Source organism: Lithobates pipiens, unplaced genomic scaffold, assembly GCF_037356315.1.
Source record: "Lithobates pipiens isolate NorthernLeopardFrog02 unplaced genomic scaffold, aLitPip1_a1.2 Scaffold_16, whole genome shotgun sequence".
In the NCBI taxonomy this organism is placed as follows: domain Eukaryota; kingdom Metazoa; phylum Chordata; class Amphibia; order Anura; family Ranidae; genus Lithobates; species Lithobates pipiens.
This window is the reverse complement of record NW_027507748.1, coordinates 436027039-436054525: the sequence shown is the minus strand read 5'-3', so window position 1 is coordinate 436054525 and position 27487 is coordinate 436027039. Positions and strand designations below refer to the sequence as shown.

The 27487-nt window shown below is 44.5% G+C and overlaps 2 protein-coding genes across 7 annotated transcripts in view; one reads left to right on the top strand and one right to left on the bottom strand.

The window, feature by feature from the left end:
• The window catches only part of CNOT11 (CCR4-NOT transcription complex subunit 11), a 36345-nt gene extending 21556 nt beyond the window's left edge, over nt 1-14789 (bottom strand). Inside the window, exons 1-5 of one of the 2 annotated variants that reach the window (XM_077482649.1) lie at nt 14330-14789; nt 2786-2950; nt 2210-2362; nt 1777-1979; nt 419-621 (exon numbers count right to left, since the gene is read on the bottom strand). In XM_077482649.1, coding sequence (XP_077338775.1) covers nt 419-621; nt 1777-1979; nt 2210-2362; nt 2786-2950; nt 14330-14645 — 1040 coding nt within the window. In that variant the 5' untranslated portion in view covers nt 14646-14789. The remainder of the gene's footprint in view (nt 1-418; nt 622-1776; nt 1980-2209; nt 2363-2785; nt 2951-14329) is intronic. The other variant, XM_077482648.1, reaches the window with a different exon arrangement.
• Nucleotides 14790-23702: 8913 nt separating this feature from the next.
• Nucleotides 23703-27487, top strand: part of TBC1D8 (TBC1 domain family member 8) — a 117537-nt gene continuing 113752 nt past the window's right edge. For 2 of the 5 annotated variants that reach the window (XM_077482646.1, XM_077482645.1), the window contains exons 1-2: nt 23706-23936; nt 24253-24410. In XM_077482646.1, the coding sequence (XP_077338772.1) occupies nt 24384-24410 (27 nt within the window). In that variant the 5' untranslated portion in view covers nt 23706-23936; nt 24253-24383. The other 3 variants (XM_077482643.1, XM_077482644.1, XM_077482647.1) reach the window with 3 other exon arrangements.

Sequence of the window (27487 nt, the reverse complement as noted above, 5' to 3'; positions counted from 1 at the left end):
AGTGCCAGTCATCAGTGCAGCCTTTTGGTGCCCATCAGTGCAGCCTATCAGTGCCTATCATCAGTGTCACCTCATTGGTACCACCTTACCAGTGCAGCTCATCAGTGCCCATCATTGAAGGAGAAAACGTATTAACAATATTTCTAACAAAAAACTTTTTTTCCCCCTCAAAATTTGCAATATTTTCTTATTCGTTTAGCAAAAAATAAAAACCGCAGAGGTGATGAAATAACACCAAAAGAAAGCTCTATTTGTGGGAACAAAATTCTAAAAGTTTAGTTTGGGTACAGTGTAGCATGACCGTGCAATTGTCATTTAAAAAGTGACAGCACTGAAAGCTGAAAATTGGCCTGGGCAGGAAGGTACAAAAGTGCCCTGTATTGAAGTGGTTAAAAAAATAAATACTGATATAACTCACCGATTAACTACTTCCATTGAATGTAACGACATGTCCATGTTGACCAGAACAGAGAAATACTCTGTAATCTGACTTGACTGCATCAGCTTTAACAACATTTCAATTGCAACCAAGGGATTGTTTTCTACCAGGTCTGGAAGCTTGGCAGGAGTGAGGCCAATGTGATAAACCAGCTTAGGGTCTTTTTCTAACTCTGCAAGGAGCTGAGGGAAAGAACAATTAATTGTTTAATAAGTAAATTGGTTTTGTTTAAGCATAACATTGGAATTTCAAAAGGAAAAAAAAAACAAAGAAAAAAAAAAAAAGGTAAAATTTCGCCTGCAAAGTTACGGACACACAATGTATGTGAACCAAAGTAGGTTTGCAGGAATCTGGCCTAAAAAGATTTGTAAACTGGCCTGGTGAGTGCTGCAATACTACTAAAAGACAGTGGGTAAGAAAGAATTGGAAAAAAAAAAATAAAAAAAAAAAAAAAAGCTCAAAAATCACCCTTATCATTACAAACAGATACTTTTGTCAAAGTATTAGGCTGGGTTCATACTGATGCAGCCATGGTGCATCCCTGTTCGCCGATTCAGCTGCGACTCAGGTCTGAATTTTTGCCTGAATTCACACCGGAAACAGAGTCAAAGACGCACAGGATCCTTTTCCAATGTGGATCGTGGCCGCCCAGGAGCTGTGTGAACCGCCTCCATTGAGAGCCGGTCACACTTTCCTGTCATGCGAATTGGATGCGGGGAAAACCGCATCCAATTTGAATCAATGTGAACCCAGCCTTGGAGACTGAAGTTCTTCCCATCTAGTTCTATGCTAATATATAGTAAAACAGGGTTACACAATCCATGTCTAGACAGACCATATCTACTATATCTCATCTAAAGTGGCCTCTTATTGCAGTAGTGATACTTTCTTGCTTAGCTCCATAATGGCTAAGGGAGGCAAAACTGAGAACACCAGAGAAATAAGAAGATAATGGGTTGTTCTATCAGTCTGCATTTAACCAAAATGCAATTCTGTGTATAATAACCTTTACAATTAAGCCCAGTGATTCCTTGGAGACCTTTATCACCTGCACACAGCCGTTGTACCAAGATCAACTTGTTTGATAGCAATTCAGAGATCTACCCAGTGTGACTTTCTCTGCAGTGCACCCATCTAAGCTTGGTGGAAAAAGATGCTCTATAGCCATGGCTCAGAATGTTTTAACCAACCACTGGGTGAATAAACTTGCCTTGGATCAACGCAACATCAAAAGCCAGAAGCTAGAAGCAAAGCCAAAGCAAAGTAGAAAGACACTGCAAAAAATCTATTACACAGACAATGAAATCTTATCTATAAATAATATAGGAAGCAAATACCTGTGTCTGCTGAGGAGAGGACAGTGGACTTTTAAATGCCTTGGCCATGATGCGCTTAATTTCTACACCAGTGCTGTTCTTTACACACATTGATTTGTCCCATTTGATGGCATGATCAGGTTCAATGGGATTCAACCAAGCAAGCTCATCGTCGCAGATGTGTAAAGGAGGAGGGGGACGTATAAATTCTGGACGGAAGTGGCCTAAAAGAAAAAAAAAAAAAATAATAATTAATGAGCTACACTGAGAAACTTACCAATATAATAAAGAAATACAAAGCCCAAAACTATTAAAGATATCCAAAAATTGTATGACTTTATTTTGCACATTTCAGTAAAAGAAAATGCATTTTATTCTCATAACTTATATCACTCAATGACCACACAATGATATCCAAAACATGGTCACTGTGATATGAAAAAAAGTTACATACTTTCAATTGGTGGCTTTGGACCACTGACCAAAGCTTCGGTAATTTGAGAAGCAACAGAACTGTCGAAACCAGAATTGGAGGAGTCTGGATCAGGATCACTTAGGATGCTTGGGAAACTGGCCTTACTCTGAGTTGGAAGTTCAGACTGCCGTTCTATAAAAAAAAAAAAAAAAAAATATCATAAAAAAAAAAAAAAAAAGTATATATATATATTATATATATATATATATATATATTAAATTTTTTTTAAATAATAATAAAATTATATACACACACACTCAAAGTCATCATCAGGAAAAGTATGGGCTCATTTAAATCATTGAGCAATTTGTTTACTTTTAAAAAAGGAATTTGATAGTTATTCAGAGCCACTGTCATATTTACCTCTTTTTATTTCTCTAATAAAGAAAAGAAATAAGACGTACTCAGTATGAGTGTAACCTCTACGAGTTACAACACTGAGGTACAGAATTAAACTAGAACAATCTGCAATTTATATCAGAACCCATCAAGTGCTCTCCTTTCAAACTGGTGGTTTAGTAGCGTAAAATGCTAAGAGTGGCACATGCTTCTTACCTGCTAGCGCTAACTGAAGTCCACTTATGTCTACTGGCTGCGCCAAGTTTGCTACATCAATGACAGCAATCTGTCTAGGTGTCTTTTTAAATAATTCTCTAGGTGGTGCCAACATCAACTGAGAAAGGAAGAATTTTTCAGGTGGTGTAATTGCTGGCAGAAAACCTGCAGAAAGAAGACATTTCTCATTATTAAACAATGTTCAACCCTTATGGATAACAGTTTTACAAAACAGGATAAAAAGATTTCAGATGCAAGAAATATCAGAAACAATCTGGGTATCGTTAACAAAATTGTCTGCATTATAGCATTATCAAATCACTAAATATTACCACAATTGGAAGCCATTACACCGATCCCATCATTTAAACTAAATGCCGGTTTCTACTTTCCTGGAGAAAGTGGGAAACTTCTTTAGGGTCCTTTCATGGGCTTGTCTGCTTACTCAGCGGGGGATCGATCTGCTGATCCCCGCTGAGTAGGCGAATGACAGGTCCTTCTCCACTCACTGTGCTGAGATGGACCCGTCAGTGCCCTGCTCTCCTCTATGGGGAGACCGGATGAAAAAACGGACCACCTGTCCATTTTCATCCGATCAACAGAGGAAAAAACAGGGTTGCCATCCACCTGGATTTCACACACAGTATCGGATAGCAGAAGACACGTCACCGATGACATCCGCCACTCCATAGGCGTGAATGGAGGCTCCTATCAGGTCCGTCTAAAAAAAAACGACAGGCGGACCCGATTGGAAAGCCTGTATGAAAGGGGCCTTAGCCTGAAACAACCTTAGAATCCTGGAGCAGCTGTGACAAAGAAAGCCAAGCAACTCAAAGTTCAAAATAAAAAGGGTCTCAAACGCCTCAAAAAGTCCAGTGCATTTAGCCCCAAAGCACAAGTTCTTGTTCTATATTCCATTTCAAAAAATGAAAAGCCCCCATATAAAAGATTGAGGCAGGTATTGGTTGTGTCTAATAGACGATGTTCGCATTTTGCTAATAAACTGCCTACAAATGACAACAGAACAGTGGTTGTCAAATTAAGAGGTATAAGAGGGTCTCAGCCACGACCCCGATCACCACCAAAGGGATGTCCATAAATGTTCAGTATATGTAATGTTAAGGAGCCCCGTCAGAAACTGCAGACATAAATGGAGATGGTTAGATGCTGGGGACATGATTCGGGTTTGGTTGGAGACATGCTGCAGAAGACAAAGATGACTGGGGATGCGTGACCCGTTCACAAATTCAATTCGTCCCTTCCATTACAGACTGCACAACAAGTACCATAGGGTTGCATGTGACACTTGGGCATTAAAGTGCCACTAGGGTAAAATCAAAAATGATGCATTACTATATAGTCTGCCACTGGCAACGCCCCTTCCCCCAAAATTAGGTTTATTACCAGTTCATCTTGTCAGTGTTAGGCCCCTTTCACACGGGACGGATCAGTAATGATCCGCTCGCTCAGCGGGGATCCCTCCGTTGTCCCCGCTAAACCGGCGGCGGACAGGGCGGTCCCGGCACACTGTACAGGGACCACCCTGTCAGCTCTCCGCTCTCCTCTATGGGGGATCAGATGAGCATGGACCGTCTGTCCGTGTTCATCCGATCCGCTCTGCAGACGGATAGAAAAATAGGATTTTCCTCCGTCTGCAGAATCGGACAATAGCAGAGGCGGACAATAGCGGGTGTCTGCGGATGTTCATCCACAGACACCCGCTATCCCATAGGGATGCATGTATGTCCGTATTTCATCCGCAAACGGATGGATGAATTACGGACATAATGTCCACATGTGTGAAAGGGGCCTTATTTTTCAACTTCCTTTAACAGATCAAGAGGTTTAAAAGTGCTAGTTAGAGGGATGAGACAAACCATTTAACACTGACAAGTAAAGCTGCACGTTTCTGGCTAAAATGAGAACCACAATATTTTTGCTTAGAATAAAGATCACGATCCTCACGGCATAACATTATCTTTCATATTATACAAATAAATTGCTAACTTTACGGTTTCGTTTTTTTAAATTCATTAAAGTGTATTTTTTCCCCCAAAAAACTGTGTTTGAGAGATCGCTGCGCAAATAATGTGAATATACACACACATTTTTTGAAAAAAAAAAAAAAAAAAAAATTTCAATAAGTATAGTATAGTATATTGATTGGTTTGAGCAAAAGTTATAGTCTACAAAATAAGGGATAGATTTATGGCATTTTTCTTACTATATATTTTTTTTTTTTATTACTTATGGCGGTGATCTGTGATTTTAATTGGGATTGTGGTGGACAGATCGGACACTTCACACTATTTTGGGACCATTGACATTTATACAGCCATCAGAACTAAAAACAGCCACTGATTACTGTGCCAATGTTACTGGCAGGGAAGGGGTTAAACACTAGGGGGCGATCAAAGGGACCCGCGATTACGAAGGGACGTATGGGTACGCCCTTTTGTGCACCTGTACCATTCTGCCAACGTAAATGTGGCGGTTGGGAAGCAGTTAAATGGTTAAATTGACCTCATTTACAGAAAGAATTTCATCCCTTTGATCTAAAAGAATTATATGTTACAATGTTTCTGAGAAACTTGGCAGGCTGCCCGTTTTTTTTTAAATCAAAGAAATTCTTTAAGATCAGGAGGATGTTAGAATCGGGATCTTGATTCTTTAACGATTAATCGTGCAGCTCTACTGACAATGGTGTTTATATATATTATATACACACACACACACACACACACACATATCCACAATATACTGTATTACTTTTTTTGGTTTTGATACCCTTTAGAAGACTTTAAAATAGTGGAACAAATCAGTATAGGCATCTTTGAACTGACACCAATGCCAGTATTAGTGCCAATGCTTAGCATTTGCACACGTACTCGTGCAAATTCTCCGATACTAAGACCAATACCTTTTTTGCAATTCCATTGCGACTTGCACTGACTTTGGTTAAATGACGACGCAATGAAATCAGAGGTCCAAATCGCACTGATCTGAAGTAGTGTGTGTGTGTGTGTGTGTGTGTGTGTGTGTGTGTGTGTGTGTGTGTGTGTGTGTGTGTGTGTGTGTATATATATATATATATAGCATGGCACTTAAAATAGGTATCGATTAGCGGTGCAACGGATCAAAAACCTCACGGATCGGATCGTTCCTCGGATCAGAGTCACAGATTGGATCATTTTTCGGATCAGCAAATAATTTGCAAAAACCTGTGAAAATTCCATCACCATATAGTCCCACTGTAATATACATACTGTAATATTGGCCGAGCATGGCCGAGTATCGCTGAGCATGGCTGGGTATGGCAGAGTATGGAGGGATGGCTGTAACTGCACTTGTCACAGAGCAGCGCTGTGGGCTCTACAGATGAGCTCCGACGGGTGCACCAAGATGGCCGCCGCTTCGGAACTAGGCCGATGCCGCGGTCTAAGTCGCTTTCCTAAGGCCGAGAGCGTGGAGCGCGCCGATCCGAACGGGGTGACGATCCATTGCACCCCTAGTATCGATAATTGGTATCGGCGAGTACTTGAACTGCATGTGGGATGTTAGTTCAACTTTTTATATTTTGCTGAAAAGGTGAACCACCAAAGAACTCAAAATAAATTCTCCTGCTCCTGATGATTGCATCGATACCACATATAGTTATTTGTACCCTTAGTAGGGCCCAGAAACAAGAGTGCTACGTTTTTTTTTTAGCCTACCTCAACACACTAACACTTAGAGCACTTTCACACTGAGGTGGTGGTGGCTGTAGCAGTAAAGTGCAACTAGTTTTAGCATCGCTTTACCACTGTTTAAGCAACACGATTTTAACCCCCCCCCCCCCCTGCACTACTAATCCGCCCCAAAGATGCTGCTTGCAAAACGTTTAACATCCCGCAGGCGCACCATTCCAGTGAGAGAGCACTCAGGCTTTCACATGGGAGTGACCATAGAACTGCACGATTAATCATGAAGAATCATTATTGCAATTTCTTTTCCCCGTTGCGATCAAGAAAAAAGTATTTCCCGATTCTTTCTATGCAGAGAATTCTCTCTCCTCTGCTAAAGCCGACAGCCATCTACTCTGCAGGCGCTATTTTTAAAACGCTTGTAAAGCATTTCGGTGTGGCAGGGATGGCGTCTATGGACACCATCCTGGCAACTAAGGCCCGCTCTGCAGCCATCTTTCAGCTATTGCGTGGGCGCCAAGTAGTTAACACACCTATAGCATTTATGACATATTTTCAACACATTTTTGTTGCGTTTTTTAAGCGTTGATAAAGCATCAACAATGCTTGTTAAATGCCCATGAAAACCAAAAACATTTACCGGTAACTGTATTTCCAAGAATCTTTCAGGACAACTACTTGAGATAATTGGCTCTGCCTTTAACAGTAACCACAAACCAGAAAGATAAAAAAAAATAAAAAAATAAAAAAAACACACACAAACACAAACTCCTCCTTTCCCCTAATCCACTAATGCAACTATTCCAAACATCATTGCTTTAAAAAATAAATAAAAAATAGATTCACCTTTCATAGCATGTTAAGCCCATATTTAAGGTGTAACATGTTACTAAATCATCTACTGACCCAATCCCCCCATTGTGACAGCGGGCAGGGGTTCTTCTCCTCGCACCCATTGTCACATTTCAAAAACAGCGCCATTCATTCTCAGAGTTCTGTGAATGAATGAACTACAACTACTGTCAGCCAATGCAATTGACAGCTTGCAGTTCTTAAAGAGGAAGTAAACCCTGATGAGTTTACTTCCTCTTCCATTCCCTGCAAAGGCAAAGCATAATGGACTACTATGCATCGCATAGTAGCCCATTATGTGTCACTTACCTGGCACAGGAGCCAGCGAAGTCGCCGCTGTCCCCTGTAGTCCGCCGCATCCATCTTGTTGGTGGGGTCTCGCAGCTCTGCCGCTGTCATTCGGCGAAGCCGCGATGACGTCACTCCTGCGCATGCGCACGGGAGCCGACACGCGCGGCAGCTCCATCGCTGAGAATGCCGCGCTCAGTGCGCCTGCGCGCCGCTGTCTACGGCGCATGCGCCGTAGACAGCGGTGCCTGTTTTTGGTCAAATATCTCCTAAACCATATAGGTTTAGGAGATATTGCATGGACCTACAGGTAAGCCTTAATCTAGGCTTACCTTACCTGTAGGTCAAAGTGGTTTGTAAGGGTTTACAACCACTTTAACTAGCACTGAACTCGTTTTTTGAGCTCCCTGTAATTCAGTAATTGCCTGCCCATATCAGAGATATGGGCAGACAGCTCTACTGACAGTCATCTGGAACCTGGCATTGCACCCTCAATCTGCCAATTGGGGGTGCAAGGCTTTACAGACTCCCAATAAAAAAATATATATATAAAATGCACATTTTTTTACCTGTGAAAGCCTTTAAATCAAAAACATGCGAGTGGGAATATGGACATTGTCCTGGAAGGTTCTCGGAAACACCATTACCGCTAAGTGCAATCATGGTTTTCCCAAATGATCCTCCAGGACAGCTACTTAAAAGGATAAACAAGTAAACACACCTTGTTAGGAGTGGTGGGGAGGGGCCGGATCACTATACAAGACAAGAGGTTTGATGCATCTTTGTCAATCAAATTTCCAGAAAACCGAGAAAGGGCTACCACCTGCACTGTATAGGTACTGGGCAACAAAATATTTTTAGCTCCTGGAGCTAATGCAGAACTGTAGGAATGAAGTATGAATGTGTACCAATTTTTTTTTGGATGGAATAAAAACACCTTCCAAACTTTAGTGTATAGTTTTCGGATATTCACTTTACAGCTAAGGAGAAATGCATTAATACCCCTTTCTGAACATCCCTCTTTCCTCAAAAATCCTACGCTCAGCCTCCAGGACATCAGGTGGAAGACCCGAGAATTGAGATGGAACACCAGTAGTGAAGTGTGTGTGTGTGTGTATAATATATCCCTGGGACTTCCAGTCTAGCGCTGGTGCAGGTGAAAGCTAAGGGCAAATTCACACTATGGACAGCACTTTACCTCTCTGGCAGCTGTCCATTCCCAACTGTGATAGGGGGCACCGTGATGCGCGATTCAGCGCATCACACACACCGTGGCATGGGGTTTCTATACAGTGAGCTGTGATAAAATGCTAAATATACTGACCCTGATCTTTGACCACAACCCTGACCTAGAACAATCCTTGAGGCTACAACGGAGATTCCTGCTGTGGCTTTGAACAACCACCGGCCCCACTCACTATGACGTGTCATCGGCAGACACAGCTTTTTGCAGCTCTTTGCAAGGCCCCAGCAATTACCTGCGGTGATCGATACTGAAAGCACTTAGTATGCATCCAGGAGCGATCACTGCAGGTAATCTCTGGCTGTGCAAACAGCAGCAGCCATCTGTTACTATAGTGAATGGAGCTGGCAGCTGCTCCTAGCCCAAAATGTGTTTCCTGCTGCTACTATTCGCGTCAGCCCTAAGGCTGCATTCATACCTGGGCATTTCAAATGGCACAACGCGAAGCTTGACGTCCAAAAATAGATACTGAACTTTTTATGGGCAACAAGTTTCACATAATGCAGTTTGCTGCAATTGCAGTGTGACAGTGTGTATATATAGCAGTAAATCTGTTATAGGGTGGCTGGCAAGTGGCTAAAAATGTGTGTGTAATATAATATATATATATATATATATAAATAAATATATAATGTATTACACACACACACACACATTTTTAGCCACTTGCCAGCCACCCTATAACAGATTTACTGATATATACATACACACACACACACACACACACACACACAATTCTGCACTTCTGGGTAGGGGGCGCACACGCTGCTTCTGCTGTGATCAGTCACAGCAGCAGCCAATCAGCAGGTGCTGGCCAATGGATGTCCACTGAGGAGACACACTGGACGGAGCTCTGCATATGTAAACAATGCAGAGCTCCATCCTGTCAGTGGGGATGTGCTGGATTTTATTTCCCTGCAAAGGGAATAAAATCCAGCATGTCCCTTAGTAAAAACACCACACTGTGTACACAAAAACACTAGTAAGGCACTCAGGTAACCCCTTGATTGCCCTCGATGTTTAACCCCCTTCCCAGCCGTGTCATTAGTACAGTGACGGTGAAAATTTTTGCCACTGAGCATTGTATTAATGTCACAAAGTGTCTAAAGTGTCAGATTGTCAACCGCATCATTGCAGTCCTGTAGATCGCTGAGTGCCACCATCACTAGTGTATATAAAAAAAAAAAAAAAAAATTCTGGTTCATATTTTTAGTAAAAAAAAAAACAAAAAAAAAAAATAGGTGTATATTGTTTTTTGCTAATTTTATAGCATCTACAAAGTGTGTGTGTGTGTGTATATTTTTTTTTTACAACTTTTATTGGATGGGTTCAATAACAGAAAGTAATAAATGTTGTTTTTTTTTGTTTGTTTGTTTATAGCACAAAAAATAAATGCAGGGGTGATCAAATGCTACCAAAAGAAAACTATTTGGGGATGGGGGGAAATAATAATATAAAAAAAAAAAAAAAAAACATGTACGCACACACACACTCAGAGGTGGGCTATAAAGTGACCTGCCACCATGACAGCCAATCAGAGGCTATTGCAATAATCAGGTAAATGGGAACTTGCTTCAATGACAGCTGAAAGAGTGCTGTGCAGTGCCCACTAAGCACAAACACAGATATGCAAATATGTACAATATGTATACCCTGTTTATGTGTAGGTTTCCTCCCATACGCCAAAGACATGCTGGTAGGTTCACCGACTCTTGTCTAAATTGGCCCCATTATGTGTATGAATGAATTAGGGCTGCAACTAACGATTATTTTCATAATCGATTAGTTGGCCGATTATTGTTTCGATTAATAACCTTAAAAAAATAAAATAAAAAAGTGTGGCGTATAATTTAGTTACTATGTCAATTAAAAAAAAAAAAAAAAGGCATTTTATTCTTGTCTCAGTGGTAAATATAACTAACCAACCTTATGGTTAGGGAGCAAAATATCTAATCCATTGAGAATAACAGACATAAGAGATATACTGTATATACTATTAATGGAGATATACCGTATATACTATTAGAGGGTGAATCAGGTAAATCTCAGACTCATAGAGATTTATTTTTATTTTTTTATTAAAAACAAAGAAGATGTAATTTTAAGAACTTTCGTTCTATTTTCTAATCGTTAGTGGGGTCAAATGGATGCTCATTTTTAACCTCAGTGACGGGAAAATTTGGAAATAGAAAACTGCTTGGTCAAAGAAATTTTCAGACAGTGTATGTGATTTTCATTCAGAGATTACATTCATTTTAAAAACAATGTTAAAAACAAGTGAGAATTTCAAAACATTCTTTCATTCAGCGAATGTACAAAGATTTTTTGTCTGAATATTCTCGTCTGAAAATGGATCCATGTAACCAGCATAAGGCTCGGTACACACCTATGCAGTTTGCGTTTGATCTGTTTCTGCTGTGCGTTTTGATTTTTGCACACGTGATTTTGCTGCGATTTGCGTGTTTGCATTTTTTTTTGGCCAATTTGTTGGTGGGAAGAATAAAAAACATAAATTGCTGCAAAAACACATTACATGCTTCTCTGCAGCTTCTCTATTGAAGTATATTGAACCAAAAAAAAAGCACCGTTTTGCATGAACGTGTCCCATAGGAAATCATGTGAATGAACTGTAGTGCGTTTCTGCAAAAACACATAGATGTGAACCAGGTCTAAGACGTTTAGTAACATAATGGGGTTAAAAAAACTAAAAAACTAAAAATGATCCCTTTTATAGCACAAAAAAAAAAAAAAAGCAAATAATCACTATTGTAAGGGCTTCATTTTTTTTACTGTAGAACTGTGAAAGTAATATTTACAGTAGCGATTATTTGTGCTTTTTGTACTAAAAAGGGCTCCTTTTTTTTAACCCCATTATGTTACTGGCCGATTAGTGGATTAATATTTTCATAATCGATTAGTTGTTTCAGCCCTAGAATTAATGCGAGTTAGGGACCTTAGGTTGTAAGCTCCTTGAGGGCAGGGACTGATGTGAACGTACAATGTATACATGTAAATGCGTAAATTGACAGCACTATAAAAGTACCTGTAATAAATAAATGTGACCTCATGGATAGAGGCCTACATGGCACAGGAAGGGGTTAACTCAAAATCAATAACAAAAACTGTATTCTATTGCAGCTTACTGGTCCTTAAAGTGGTTGTAAACCCTTACAACACACTTTGACCTACAGGTAAGCCTAGATTAACCACTTGAGATTCGCGCTATAGTCAATTGACTGCTACAGCGCGGATCTCCTTTTCCGGGACTACGTCTATTGACGTTGTCCCGTGTACGAGCGGCCTGCGCGCCCCCTGAGGGGCGCGCGCGCCACGCTCTGTGATCGGCGAGTCCATGAGACTCGCCTGCTCACCGATCCGTGCAAGGGGTCGATTCCGACCCCTTATCACGTGATCAGCTGTCAGCCAATGACAGCTGATCATGTGATATAACGGAGCTGGTAATAGGCTATTATTCCTCCTCGTGCTGACAGCGCGAGGAGAAAAAAAAAAAAGCCGATCAGTCCCGATCAAGGCCAGCCCTGCTAGCGACCACCTGCCCCCTGCCAGTGCCCACCTGCCCCCCGTCAGTGCCACCCAGCAGTGCCCACAGTGCCACCCAGCAGTGCCCACAGTGCCACCCAGCAGTGCCCACAGTGCCACCCAGCAGTGCCCACAGTGCCACCCAGCAGTGCCCACAATCTGCCTCAAAGGTGCTGCACCCCAGTGCCGCCCATCAGTGCCCAGCAGTGCCGCCCATCAGTGCCACCTATCAGAGCCACCTATCAGTGCCCATCCGTGCCATCTTATCTGTGCCCATCTTTGCCCATCAGTGCCGCCTTAACTATGCCCATCTGTGCCCACCAGTGCAGCCCATCAGTGCCCACCAGTGCAGCCCATCAGTGCCCACCAGTGCAGCCCATCAGTGCCCACCAATGCAGCCCATCAGTGCCGCCTAATCAGCGCACTTCAATGAAGGAGAAAAATGACCCGTTTGCAAAATTTTATAACAAACTATTAAAACATGATTTTATTTTTTTTTGCATCTTTTTTTGTTTGTTTAGCAAAAAATAAAACTCCGAGCTGTAATTAAATACCACCAAAAGAAAGCTCTATTTGCGGGAAAAAAATGATAAAAATTTCATTTGGGTACAGTGTTGTATGCCCGCGCAATTGTCATTCAAAGTGCATCAGCGCTGAAAGCTGAAAATTGGTCTGGGACTGAGGGGGGTTTAAGTGCCCAGTAAGCAAGTGGTTAAGGCTTACCTGTAGGTCCAAGAAATATCTCCAAAACCTACACGGTTGAGGAGAGATTTGCCGAAAGACAGGCACCGAGTGCAGCACCGTCAATGGCGAATATGCCGCACGTGGCGGCTCCCGTGCGCATGCACGGGAATGACGTCATCGTGGCTTCGCCGAATGACAGTGGCGGGACAGCAAGACCCACCGAGCAGATGGATGCGCCAGACTACAGGGGACAGCGGTGACTTTGCTGGCTCCTGTGTCAGGTAAGTGACACATAATGGACTACTACGCGATGCATAGTAGTCCATTATGCTTTACCTTTGCAGGGAATGAAAGAGGAAGTAAACTCATCAGGGTTTACTTCCTCTTTAAATGTGGCGGCTGCATTCGTTTTTTTTTTCTCTTTCTTAAACAGGAAGTAAACCCTGATGGGTTTCTTCCTCTGACGTTCCCTGCAAAGTAAAAGCATAATGGGCTAGTATGCATCGCAATCGAAGCCCGCGATGTCCCCGCATCCATCTTCTGTCCTCTTCCTTCCGGGGCGTGGACTCCGGCTCTGTGACTGGCTGGAGCCACGTGATGTCACTCCCACGCATGCACGCGGGAGCCGTCAGTCACGACACACACACAAGTGAAGAAACGGCACGGAGGTCCGTTTCTTTACAGCGCAAGCACCGATGACATCAATCGGCGCACTACAAGGGAAATATCTCCTAAATGGTGCACGTTTGGGAGATATTTGCACTACTTATAGGCAAGCCTTATTCTAGGTTTACCTACAGGTAAACGTGACACAGGAGGGTTTACAACCACTTTAAAGACTAATAATATTTTTCGTAAAAACAGAAAATACCTGTTGATCTTGCCAGAAACTTGGTGTTCTTGTCACTTCTTGTAAGCTGATCAAATATGGTTATTATTGATCGCATATAAACTACTAATGCCTCCCCCATGCATTGGAGATGGAGAGGAGGGCATGTTTGTAGCTGGAATCAGGAGAGCAGCCTAGGGAGACAACATTCCATAGATGCAGCAGTGTTGTCACCCCAGACAGGAAATGTCTTACTGGCAGGATCTCCTGGTGTAAATAAAATAAAGATGTAAAGGAATGCTGGGAATCTGCAACATCTGACAATCCAGATGGGGTGTTTGTAAACATTGCTCTGCTGCCTGGAGGGATCTGATAGGAATTCTTAAAGGGGGAGATGACATTAGAGTGTGAGCTGTGTGCCTCACCTGACAGCAGCCTCTCGGCCTCCTCCCCGGCAGGGGGGTTGAGCAGATGGGCGAAGATGGCGGCAAAGGGGTTGGCGGCGAGGGGCTCGGTACGGTACATCTCCCAGAGCAGGTAGAGGGCGGTGAGGCGCTGCGGGGAGGTGGGCAGGAGGTCCGGCTGCTGCAGGAGCATCACCAGCACCGAGCCCACCCGGAAATGGTCGGCCTTGGTGAAGTAGTGGTGGAAGGCGGTGGACAGGCCCTCGAACGTGTTGCTGCAGGCCTCCTCCGTCAGGATGCCCAGGAGGTTGGACAGCTCCTTCCCGCCGAGACTCATCGTGAGGCCACCGCCGACCGATACAGCGAACACCGCTAACCCGTCTCTTCTCACATGGGACCGGGAATACTACTAGACGGCGATACTGTTAGTGACCGCACGGCAATGTCCTTGTCAATAAAGCTTGTTTTGACGAAATAGCCGGCAGTAACGTAAGCCAAGGCAAACCCCGGCGTGCGCGCTCATGAGCCACACAGCAGCTTATAAAACGCATGCGCGAGGAGAAAAAGGAACGCGCGCCTGAATAGGATGTTATGGTTTGTGTAGCTGGTTGTATAGGGGAGGTGTGCGACCTGTCTAGGAGCAGGGACAGCTTTCAGTCCACAATTGCTTGCACTCTGTTAGTTACCAGGACAAAGAAGACTCAAGCACCTGACGACTGCATAACACACTTGTACTGCGGCAAAGTGGCTTTATTGCATACATCCCAACTTTTTGAGGGACAACTATAAGCAAAAGTATGCAGACACAGGACATGCCCACTTAAAAGGAGAATTTTACAAAAAACAACATTGGTTAAACCCACAAGTGCTTCTTTAAATTAATTTTTTACCACTACTATTCCTTTATACTGGCTTTTGGAAATTACAAATGCAGCATAGTTTGTAGACACAATAACTCTTGCGCAAACCAATCAATATATGTTTATTGGGATTTTTTCTTATCAAAAATATGTATCAGAATATATATTGGTCTAAATTGATGAAGAAATTTGATTTTACATTTTTTTTTTAATTGGACATGTTTTATAGCAGAAAGTTAAAAAAAAAAAAAAGTAATTTTTTTTTTTCAAAATTGTTGCTTTTTTGTTTATAGCGCAAAAAATAAAAAACGAAAGGTTGATCAAATACCACCAAAGGAAAGCTCTATTTGTGGGTAAAAAAAATGACATCAATTGTATTTGGATACATCGTCGCACAACCGCGCAATTGTCAGTTAGGCCGGGTTCACACTATAGCGATGCGGGAATGCCGCGAATCCGCGGCGTTTACCCGCATCGCACACCTCCCGCCGGCAGTTCACACTGCCCTATGCAGACGGCTGGGAGTGTCAATGTTATGTTAATGACACCCCCAGATCCGTCGGCATATCGCAGTGCGATCTGCCGACTCGCACAGGAATCGGATCGCATGGTGTGAACCCCCATGCGATCCGATTCTGTTGCGGACCCAAAAAAGGGTCCTGTGCGAGTTTGCTGCGGGAGCGCTGCGAATTCAGCCATACTATCTGTATGGCTGAACTCGCATCGCTACGGAGATCGGATGTGATTTGCTGTGCGAATCACATCCGGATCTCCCCCCGCAGCGGTGTGAACCGGGCCTTAAAAGGGGTAAAACCTTCCGGGCTGAAGAGGTTAAAGGAGTACTAATACCTAGTGTATTCTAACAGAATGTAGGTTAAATCAGCACATCGCACTAAGGCTTCATTTATAAGACTGTGACGAAGCGCATGGTCACGTGTGCGTTCCAGCAACAGCACGAGCTAACCCCACACCACCATCTCCATAGGGACTGATTCGACAAGCCTGCTTCTCAATTTACTCACAGGCCACCATAGCCAGTAAACTTGACATATGACCGGATGCCTAGAGCATAGACGCTCTATACCAGATTACCACTGCAAAACGCTGACGGACATTATCTGCAGCCATCCATACGCTGACACAGCATCTACAGGTTGGCCCAAGGGGGGGGAATGGACCTCATGTATCATGGCCCTCTTAGCCTCTACCCTGGAGTCAGTGGTGTATTTTGGTTTTGTGCTGTCCTAGGCAAGACTAAAATATCGGGCGCCCCCCCCCATCTAAATTTGTGTCCCACCCCAGTCGTGGTATACCGTTCTGGTCTCAGTGTCTGAGAGGGAAGCTGCAGCCATTCACAGTGAACAGCTGTGACTTCCTTCTCAGACCCTGAGACATGGTTTGCCCAAGTGCCATATATAGAATTACTGCCCATGATCTGATGTTTGCGGTGATGCCTCACATGTGTGGGACAATCACTGTTTGTGTGCGTGCGGGACAAACACATGCGTTCGCTTTTGCGCTGGAAGATGAGGGCACTTTCAATTTTTTTTTCTTTATTATTAATTTACTTTATTTTTTTGTATTTTTACACTGTTGCTTTAATTTTTTTTATCACTTTTATTCCTGTCACCAGGAATGTAAACATCCTGGTGACAGCAATAGGCATGTGACAGGTACTCTTTATGGATAGATCTGGGGATCTGTAAGAGCCTAAATCCCTCTTTTTCACTTAAAAGCATTCAAAACACCAAGATCAGTGTTTTTGAATGCTTTATATGTGTAAAAACTGGCACCAGTTGTTTCCGAGTAAACTGGAAGTGATGTCATGTTATTGCTTCTGGTTTACTGTTATGAACATCTGATAAAAGTTGGTGGGACAGGAGAGCTCGAGAAAGTCACTGAAGGCGGCGGGAGGGGGGACATCTCCTCCTGCTGCTTGTAATAGCAATCATGTGGCTAGTAAGATGTTTGGATTGCTATTACAAGACAGCCAACCTCCGGCTCTAAAAAATGATACCAGGGTGATGCCTGCATCTGCAGGTATTATCCCAGTACAACCACAAATGGACAGGCAACGCCCCCTGAAAAATGCTGCCCAAGGCCAACGCCTTGCGTTAGATACAATACATTCTTGTCCATGGGACATCTTCAGACCCATTGCCTAAACAAAATAATTTAGCCAAAGAAGCTCCTCCTTCACGCATCAAGAGATGCTCAAATTGCTAACGCTCAAATTTTCTCTATGGACTGGTTGAAGGTTGTTGTAGATGCAAAGTGATATTAGACCCTAATTCTTTGCTATTTTTACTGCTGACAATTACCATCTGTGCTACTTCTCAATCTGTTAAAGTTTTTCTTACTTAATAATGTGGTACTCATAGCTTTGTCCCTGCTTTCCTAGGTAAGGGTACCTCCTTCACTTAAAAGGTCCTTTTGAGGAGTCCTACAGCTGAGACGAAGGGAACTGAGACTGCCCTCCCCTGCTCGAGCCGAGGGGAACCGAAAGAGAACAGCCGAGCCCAGGGAAACCGAAAGAGCCAAGCCCGCCCAAGTCGGGGGGAGCTAAGACTGCCCCCCCCCCCATCTGAACACAGCCGAGCCTACCCAACTCAAGTACAGCTGATCCAAGACCACCTTTTCCAGTAACTTTTTACTGCTTTATGGGGTACCAGTCCCTCCCCCTGGCCAAGTACACTCCTTAACTGGTGTCAGTCACTGCCCAGTTCACCCTATAGCCATCGGGGACTGTATTTGTGCAGGAGCGAGGACTAAGGAGGAGATGGAGGGCTTTTTTTTTGTGGGGGGGGCGGCTTTTTTGCCACGCCCCTCAAAGTGCCACCCTAGGCCTGCGCCTTGTCAGCCTAGGCCAGTGATGGCGAACCTTGGCACTCCAGATGTTTTGGAACTACATTTCCCATGATGCTCCACTACATTGCAGTGTGCATGAGCATCATGGGAAATGTAGTTCCAAAACATCTGGGGTGCCAAGGTTCGCCATCACTGGCCTAGGCCAAGACAGCACTGCCTGGAGTGGCGAGAGCCTTCGGGGAAACAACATATTTTTCATCCCCTCTATCTCCTGTTGATACAGAGTGGATGTGGCCAGCCAATTCATGCTGTACGGGACACCCCCTATGTGAATGAGACCTAAATGATGCTTTCAGCAAAGGCCAGAATAACTCACTTTCTGACAATTTTGCAGTTAGGAAGCAAGAGCAGCTTTTATGGAATCAGCCAAACACGGAAGGAAGGTGGCTTAGTGATTAGCACCCCTGCTTTGCAGCACTGGGGTCCTCAGTTTAACCACTTCAATACCAGGCACTCCCCCCCCCCCCTACCCCCGTCCTGCCCAGGACAGTTTTCAGCTTTCAGTGCTGTCGCACTTTGAAAGACAATTGCACGGTCATGCAATACTGTACCCAAACAAAATTTTTGTCATTTTCTTTCCACAAATAGAGCTTGCTTTTAGTAGTATTTGATCACCTCTGCAGTTTTTATTTTTTGTGCTATAGACAAAAAAAGACCAACAATTTTGAAAGAAAAAACTGATGGGCATAGATAGCACTGGTTAGGCAGCACTGATGAGGAGCTACTGACAGGCATTACTGAGTGGCATCCGAAGGGCATTGACAGGCATTACTGATGGGACACTGATTGGCACTGTTGTGGGCACTGACTTCCATTTTTACCGACACTGGCAAGCGTTCTTTGTGGGGCACAGGCTGGCCAGGACACTAACTAAACAAAATTTGCATGTGTTTCCTCCCATACTGCACTGTTTTCTTTTTAGGCTTGCTTTCCTTTATTTTCACCTGGTGATCAAGCTTCTAAGTTTTTTTTTTTCAAAAGAACAAGCTCTCCAGCAGAATTAATCCATAACAGAGATGAGGCAAACCATTTAACACCAGCAAGGGTGCTTACAATGTTAAGTTTTTAGCCTTTGTCCCAAAAGAAAAACACTGAAACAAATTATAAAGTATTGACTGGAGTTTAGCTTCAATGTGTTTGTATTTCTGCTAGTCCATCTAACATTAACCTTCCACTACCAGTCATGGTGAACTTCGCACCTCAGATGACTTGGAACTACATTTCCCAGGATGCTCAACTACACTGCAGAGTCCATGAGCATCATGGGAAATGTAGTTCCAAAACATCTGGGGTGCCAAGGTTCGACATCACTGACTGCCAATGCTGTTGTCCAAAGGAGCTACCCGTGCTCCTTCATCCATTCATAACTCTGGTAGGGAAACCTAATAAAGTGAAACCTACTGACAACAGTGAGTAACTATGAACCCACTGAGCTTAGGGAGAAACCAAGTGCACAACTATACTAATCAAAACTGGGTTAACTACCACCCAGTCAAAAAAATATATATTTTCCTATCACTTGTTCAAGTACAATTTACCGTTTTCCTTTTGCTGCCAGAGCCATTTTTTTAATTTTGCACCTTTTTTGAAGCTGATCTGACCTGATACCACACTGAGCTGTCAGCTGCGGCTTCGCTGTGGAGGTGGGTGCAAAGGACACATCTGACAATGGAATCCCCATAGTAAGTCTATGGATGACGTCACTCCCCATTCATTTCACAGTCATTGTCGGTCATGTCATCTGCAGAGCTTCTGCTGCTGGAGATCGGATTGGCTTCAGAAAAGGTACATTATCTCACAAAAGTGAGTACACCCCTCACATTTTTGTAAATATTTTATTATATCTTTTCATGTGACAGCACTGAAGAAATTACACTTTGCTACAATGTAAAGTAGTGAGTATGGCAGTGTGAATTTGCTGTCCCCTCAAAATAACGTAACACACAGCCATTAATGTCTAAACCGCTGGTAACAAAAGTGAGTACACCCCTAAGTGAAAATATTTAAATTGGGCCCAAAATATTTTGTGTGGTCACCATTATTTTCCAGCACTGCCTTTACCCTCTTGGGCATGGACTTCACCAGAGCTTCACAGGTTGCCACTGGAGTCCTCTTCCACTCCTCCATGACGACACAATGGAGCTGGTGGATGTTAGAGACTTTGTGCTCCTCCACCTTCGGTTTGAGGATTCCCCACAGATGCTCAATAGGGTTTAGGTCTGGAGACATGCTTGGCCACTCCATCACCTTTACCCTCTTCTTTAGCAAGGCAGTGGTTGTCTTGGAGGTGTGTTTGGGGTCATTATCATGTTGGAATACTGCCCTGTGGCCCAGTCACCGAAGCAAGGGGATCATGCTCTGCTTCAGTATGTCACGGTACATGCTGGCATTCATGGTTCCCTCATTGAACTGTAGGTCCCCAGTGCCGGCAGCACTCATGCAGCCCCAGACCATGACACTCCCACCACCATGCCTGACTGTGGGCAAGACGCACTTGTCTTTGTACTCCTCACCTGGTTGCCGCCACACACACTTGACCCCATCTAAACTAAGTTTATATTGGTCTCATCAAACCACAAGACATGGATCCAGCAATCTATGTCCTTAGTCTGCTGCTCTTTAGCAAATTGCGGGCTTTCTTGTACATCATCTTTAGAAGAGGCTTCCTTCTGGGATGACAGCCATGCAGACCAATTTGATTCAGTGTGTGGCGTATGGTCTGAGCACTAACAAGCTGACCCCCAACCCCTCCAACCTCTACAGCAATGCTGGCAGCACTCATATGTCTATTTCCCAAAGACAACCTCTGGATATGACGCTAAGCACATGCACTCAACTTCTTTGGTTGACCATGGCGAGGCCTGTTCTGAGTGGAACCTGTCCTTTTAAACTGCTGTATGGTCTCAGCGACCATGCTGCAGCTCAGTTTCTGGATCTTGTCAATCTTCTTATAGCCTAGGCCAGTGATGGCGAACCTTGGCACCCCTGATGTTTTGGAACTACATTTCCCATGATGCTCAAGGACTCTGCAGTGTGGTTGAGCATCATGGGAAATGTAGTTCCAAAACATCTGGAGTGCCAAGGTTCGCCATCACTGGCCTAGGCCATCTTTATGTAGAGCAGTGTTTCTCAATTCCAGTCCTCATGGCCCACTAACAGGTCATGTTTTCAGGATTTCCCTCAGATGAAACAGCTGGGGTAATTACTAAGGCAGTGAAACTGATCAAATCACCTGTGCAAAATAATGGAAAGCCTGAAAACATGACCTGTTAGTGGGCCATGAGGACTGGAATTGAGAAACACTGATGTAGAGCAACAATTCTTTTTTTCAGATCCTCAGAGTTTTTTTGAAATGAAGTGCCATGTTGAACTTCTAATGACCAGTATGAGAGAGAGCGATAACACCAAATGTAACACACCTGCTCTCCATTCACACCTGGGACCTTGTAATACTAATGTGTCACATGACATTGGGGAGGAAAAATGGCTAATTGGGCCCAATTTGGACATTTTCACTTAGAGGTGTACTCACTTTTGTTGCCAGCGGTTTAGACCTTAAAGTGGTTGTAAACCCTTTTTGGTGACTTTTATAGGATAAGGCTTACCAATAGGCAGTGGAAAAATCTCCTAAACGTGTACTGTTTACGAGATATTTCACTTGTAGTGCGCCTATGTTATCATTGGCGCATGCGCTGTGAAGAGACGGACCACAGTGCCGTTTCTTCCCCCAACGTGTGCCGTGACTGACGGGTCCCGTGTGTATGTGCGAGAGTAATGTCTCGCGACTCTGGCTAGTCACAGAGCCGGAGTCCGTGGCCCTGGAAGGAAGAGGGGCGAAGATGAACGCGGCCTGCTCAGGGGACAGCACAGGCTTAGTTTGAAGGTAATTTCCATCTTCCTGCTCAGCGGGGATCGACGGAGGAAAATGTAAACAAAAACAATGTGTGTAAAAAGAAAAAAAGTAGGTAGATTAGGGTCTGAGCTAGATCAGTGTCAGAGTTAGGGTTAGGGTCAGGGTCAATGGTCAATAGCAAAATGCACACTATTGTTTCTGAGTACTAACAAGAAATAACATGTATGTGGTATAGCTGCACTTGCCAAGAGCAGGAGAGTTTATTATGGTGATAGATTATGGTAATAGCAAGAAATATATATTATATACAATTTTTTGCTGCATAGTCTGTTACTTTTATATGTGGCCGGAGTTCAGCTTTAGGGCTGAATGCTCGTAAATATAAATGAAAAGAATTGTGAATGGTCATCTTTGAAACTCAAGACCCAGACTATGTATATCTCATACCAGATGGGCCACTGGAAAAGTTGGAAATCACTGAAATAGTCAGCGCAACTATAGTGGTAGCTGTCATCTTCTGGGTCCTGTGTCAGTGGCTTCTTTTTTGATTACGGAAGGGCACTCGCTTGGCACTGCTGCTATTCATTTTTCAATTAATATAAGGCGATATCTGATTGGATGGTGGGGGGCAGTGACATCGAGTATTTATTAAAAATAAAATAAAAGGTGGCTGATCTCCCAGGGAATGAGGTGAAGCCTTGTCTACCATAATAGTACATGGGTCTGAGCTGATCTCCCTAGGAATAAGAAGCTTCATTCAATAATAATACATGGCTGTAGGCTGATTTCCCTGGGAATGAGAAGCCTCATCTACAATAATAGGACATGGGTCCAGGCTGATCTCCCTAGGAATGAGGAGAAGCCTTATCTACAATGATAGAACATGGCTCTGAGCTGATCTCACTGTGAATGAGGAGAAGCCTCATCTACAATATGGGTCTGAGTTGATCTCCCTCGGAGGCTGGGAATGAGGAGAGGCGTCATACAATAATAGTACATGGCTGTAGGCTGATCTCCCTGGGAATGAGAAGCCTCATCTCCGATAATAGCACATGGGTCTAGGCTGATAGAAATGAGGAGAAGCCTTATCTACAATGATAGAACATGGCTCTGGGCTGATCTCCCTGGGAATGAGGAGAAGCCTCATCTACAATATAAGTACATGGGTCTGAGTTGATCTTCCTGGGAATGAGGAGAAGCCTCATCTACAATAATAGGACATGGGTCCAGGCTGATCTCCCTAGGAATGAGGAGAAGCCTTATCTACAATGATAGAACATGGCTCTGAGCTGATCTCACTGTGAATGAGGAGAAGCCTCATCTACAATATGGGTCTGAGTTGATCTCCCTCGGAGGCTGGGAATGAGGAGAGGCGTCATACAATAATAGTACATGGCTGTAGGCTGATCTCCCTGGGAATGAGAAGCCTCATCTCCGATAATAGCACATGGGTCTAGGCTGATAGAAATGAGGAGAAGCCTTATCTACAATGATAGAACATGGCTCTGGGCTGATCTCCCTGGGAATGAGGAGAAGCCTCATCTACAATATAAGTACATGGGTCTGAGTTGATCTTCCTGGGAATGAGGAGAAGCCTCATCTACAATATTAGTACATGGGTCTGTGCTGATCTCCCTATGAATGAGGAGAAGCCTCATCGATAATAGTACATGGATCTGAGCTGATCGCCTTAGGAATGAGAAGCCTCATATACAATAATAGTACATGGGTCTGAGCTGATCTCCCTAGGAATGAGGAGAAGCCTCATCTACAATCATAGTACATGGGTCTGAGCTGATCTCCCTAGGAATGAGGAGAAGCCTCATCTACAATCATAGTACATGGGTCTGAGCTGAACTCCCTGGGAATGAAGAGAAGCCGAGCAGTGATTGCAGGAGGGTGTTGTGTGTGGATGAGGCAGGACGAGGAAGGATGTACGGGGCTGGCTGGGATGAACTTCCTCTCTGGATGCCGGAACTGTTATGTGCTGTGAGTGAGGCAGAGACAACAAGCCAGATCCGGGCTGTGTGCATGTCAGAAGGAGCAGGTGAGAAGCCGTTGATCGATGCGGCAGGAGTCATGTATGAGGAGATCGGCAGGGAGGGGAGGTGGTATGATGACAAAGGAGGAAGCACACATCTCTCGGCTAGCACGATGAGGGAAAGTAAGGATCGTACGGCGGCGGACTGAGGTGCCATCTCTGGCCACCTGAACACAGCCTGTGACAGGGAGGACAGCCCTTCCTCCGCCGCCGTATGATCACAATAGGGCTGTGCGGGCTCCGATCATCAAGGAACACTCCCCTATCCTCTCCGATGGTAACCGTTCCGGGCTGTGCTCTCACCATGGTGTCCCCTGTGCAGGCATGAAGCGGCTGTGACACGGGCGGTCAGGATGTGGCTGAAGCCTGAAGAGGTTCTGCTGAAGAACGCGCTGCGGTTGTGGGTCACACACAAGTCCAACCAGTACTTCATCCTACAGCGCCGCCGAGGACATGGGGACAGCGCGGCCAAGTTTACCGGTAAGTCCAACATAGGCCGGACACATAGGAACTTCCTCACTATTCCCAGGAGGGGGTCACCTCACTACTAGGAGGGGGTACACCTCACAACTGCACCTCACTACTAGGAGGGAGTACACCTCACAACTGCACCTCACTACTAGGAGGGGGTACACCTCACAACTGCACCTCACTACTAGGAGGGGGTACACCTCACAACTGCACCTCACTACTAGGAGGGGGGTACACCTCACAACTGCACCTCACTACTAGGAGGGAGTACACCTCACAACTGCACTTCAGGGGTTCACCTCACAACTGCACCTCACAACTAGGAGGGGGTCACCTCACACCTGCACCTCACTACTAGGAGGGGGTACACCTGACAACTGCACCTCACTACTAGGAGGGGGTCACCTCACACCTGCACCTCACTACTAGGAGGGGGTACACCTGACAACTGCACCTCACTACTAGGAGGGGGTCACCTCACATCTGCACCTCACTACTAGGAGGTGGTACACCTGACAACTGCGCCTCATTACTACTAGGAAGGAATTTACCTGACAACACCTCACTACTCCTAGGAGGGGGTACAGAGGATAACTGCACCTCGGGGTACACCTGACCACTGAACCTCACTACTCCTAGGAGGGGGTACACCTGACATCTGCACCTCATTTTTGATACAAACTCTACTCCTAGGAGAGGGTACACCTAAGAACTTTACCTCAGGTCTGATAAAATCTTCTCTCACTACTCCCAGGAGATGGTACACTTTAGAGAGTGAGCTTCTAACCCCAGTTTGTTCAATTAAGCTTTGGAAATAAAACCTTTCCAGCTTTAGTAAATAAACCTCATTGTGTACTTAAAAGTGGGGTATGCCTGTATACCTGAGAATTGCACCTCATGTGCTCTGTGTATACAGATATTTCATGTCCTGAGAGTACTGCACACATATCTGTCAGCACACAAATGTAGGTAGAACTGACACAGGCGGATTTCATGCATTTCCAACCATTGGACTTCCTCCTACACCTAATACACACAGCTTCTGACAACCCAGAGACTTTGGTACCTGTCTTATTCCTTTAAAGGGCTCATTCACGCAAGCCATGACATACATGTGTTTATAGGACTTTGTCCAAGGCATATAATCATGTTAAAGCCTGAAGTACACAAGTGTTTATCCCCTCAGTGCCAATTCCCAATAGTTTCAGGTGCCCGGGAAGCTCTACTACCAGCGGCCTGAGGTATTCAGAGAATATAGACCTAATGTGAGGGCCACTTGTTACAGCTTCCATCTGAAATGTATTTCACCTTGGCGTATTTCAACTGCATGCTGCTACTGGGCCTCCCAGGAACCCATAAAAATGTCCATTTTAAACAATTACGGACCAAACCACCTGTGTGCATGTAGTCTAAATGGTATAATTCACACTTTTTACGTGCATTTACTTTCGATTTGTTTAGCGGAACCCAATGGCATGTGCTTGAATATATACAGTATGTAGAACATGGTATTGGTAAAATCAAGGCAGGTCCATTGACAGCTTGTAAATACCTTTTTTGATTAGTGTCAGAGTTGGTCATGTGATCTTTCGTTGTCTTTTATTAGTTCTGTGCGCAACATGTGTTGGTCATATGATTGGCCCAACGCTGAACCCCCCCCCCCCGCTCATCTGGCCCAACGCTGAACCCCCCCCCCCGCTCATCTGGCCCAACGCTGAACCCCCCCCCGCTCATCTGGCCCAACGCTGAACCCCCCCCCCGCTCATCTGGCCCAACGCTGAACCCCCCCCCCGCTCATCTGGCCCAACGCTGAACCCCCCCCCGCTCATCTGGCCCAACGCTGAACCCCCCCCGCTCATCTGGCCCAACGCTGAACCCCCCCCGCTCATCTGGCCCAACGCTGAACCCCCCCCGCTCATCTGGCCCAACGCTGAACCCCCCCCGCTCATCTGGCCCAACGCTGAACCCCCCCCCGCTCATCTGGCCCAACGCTGAACCCCCTTTTCATTTCTTCCACCACTGTACCTCCCTGCACAGGAAAATTATGATTTTCTTTTTTCAAATTTTTCACAAATTTCTGAAAAGTGTAGCATGCGTTTGTATTCAGCCCCCCTGAGTCGATACTTGGTAGAACCACCTTTCCCTGCAATTAAAGTCTTTTTAGGATGTTTCTACCAGCTTTGCACATCTGGAGAGTGACATTTGCCCATTGTTCTTTGCAAAATAGCTCAAGCTCTGTCAGATTGGATGGAGAGCGTCTGTGAATAGCAATTTTCAAGTCTTGCCACAGATTTTCAATTGGATTTAGGTCTGGATTTGGACTGGGCCATTCTAACACATGATTATGCTTTCATCTAAACCATTCCATTGTAGCTCTGGCTGTATGTTTAGGGTCATTGACCTGCTAAAAGGTGAACCTTCACCCCAGTCTTAAGTCTTTTGCAGACTGTAACATGTTTTATTCTAAGATTGCCTTGTATTTGGCTCTATCCATCTTCCCATCAACTGTAACCAACTTCGCTGCTGAAGAAAAGCATCCACACAACATGATGCTGCCACCACCATGTTTCACAGTGGGGATGGTGTGTTCAGGGTGATGTGCAGTGTTAGTTTTCCGGCACACATAGCATTTTGCTTTTAGGTCAAAAGTTCAATTTTGTCTCATCTGACCAGAACACCTTCTTCCACATGTTTGCTGTGTCCCTCACATGGCTTCTAACAAACTGCAAACTGGACTTCTTATGGCTTTCTTTCAACAAGGGCTTTCTTTCCACTTTTCCATAAAGGTCAGATTTGTGGAGTGCACAACAGTTGTCCTGTGGACAGATTCTCCCACCTGAGCTGTGGTTCTCTGCAGCTCCTCCAGAGTTACCATGGGCCTCTTGGCTGCTTCTTTGATTAATGCTTTCCTTGCCTTGCCTGTCAGTTTAGGTGGACGGCCATGTCTTGGTAGGTCTGCAGTTGTGCCATACTCTTTCCATTTTCGGATGATGGATTGAACAGTGCTCCGTGAGATGTTCAAAGCTTGGGATATTTTTTTATAATCTAACCCTGCTTTATACTTCTCCACAACTTTATCCCTGACC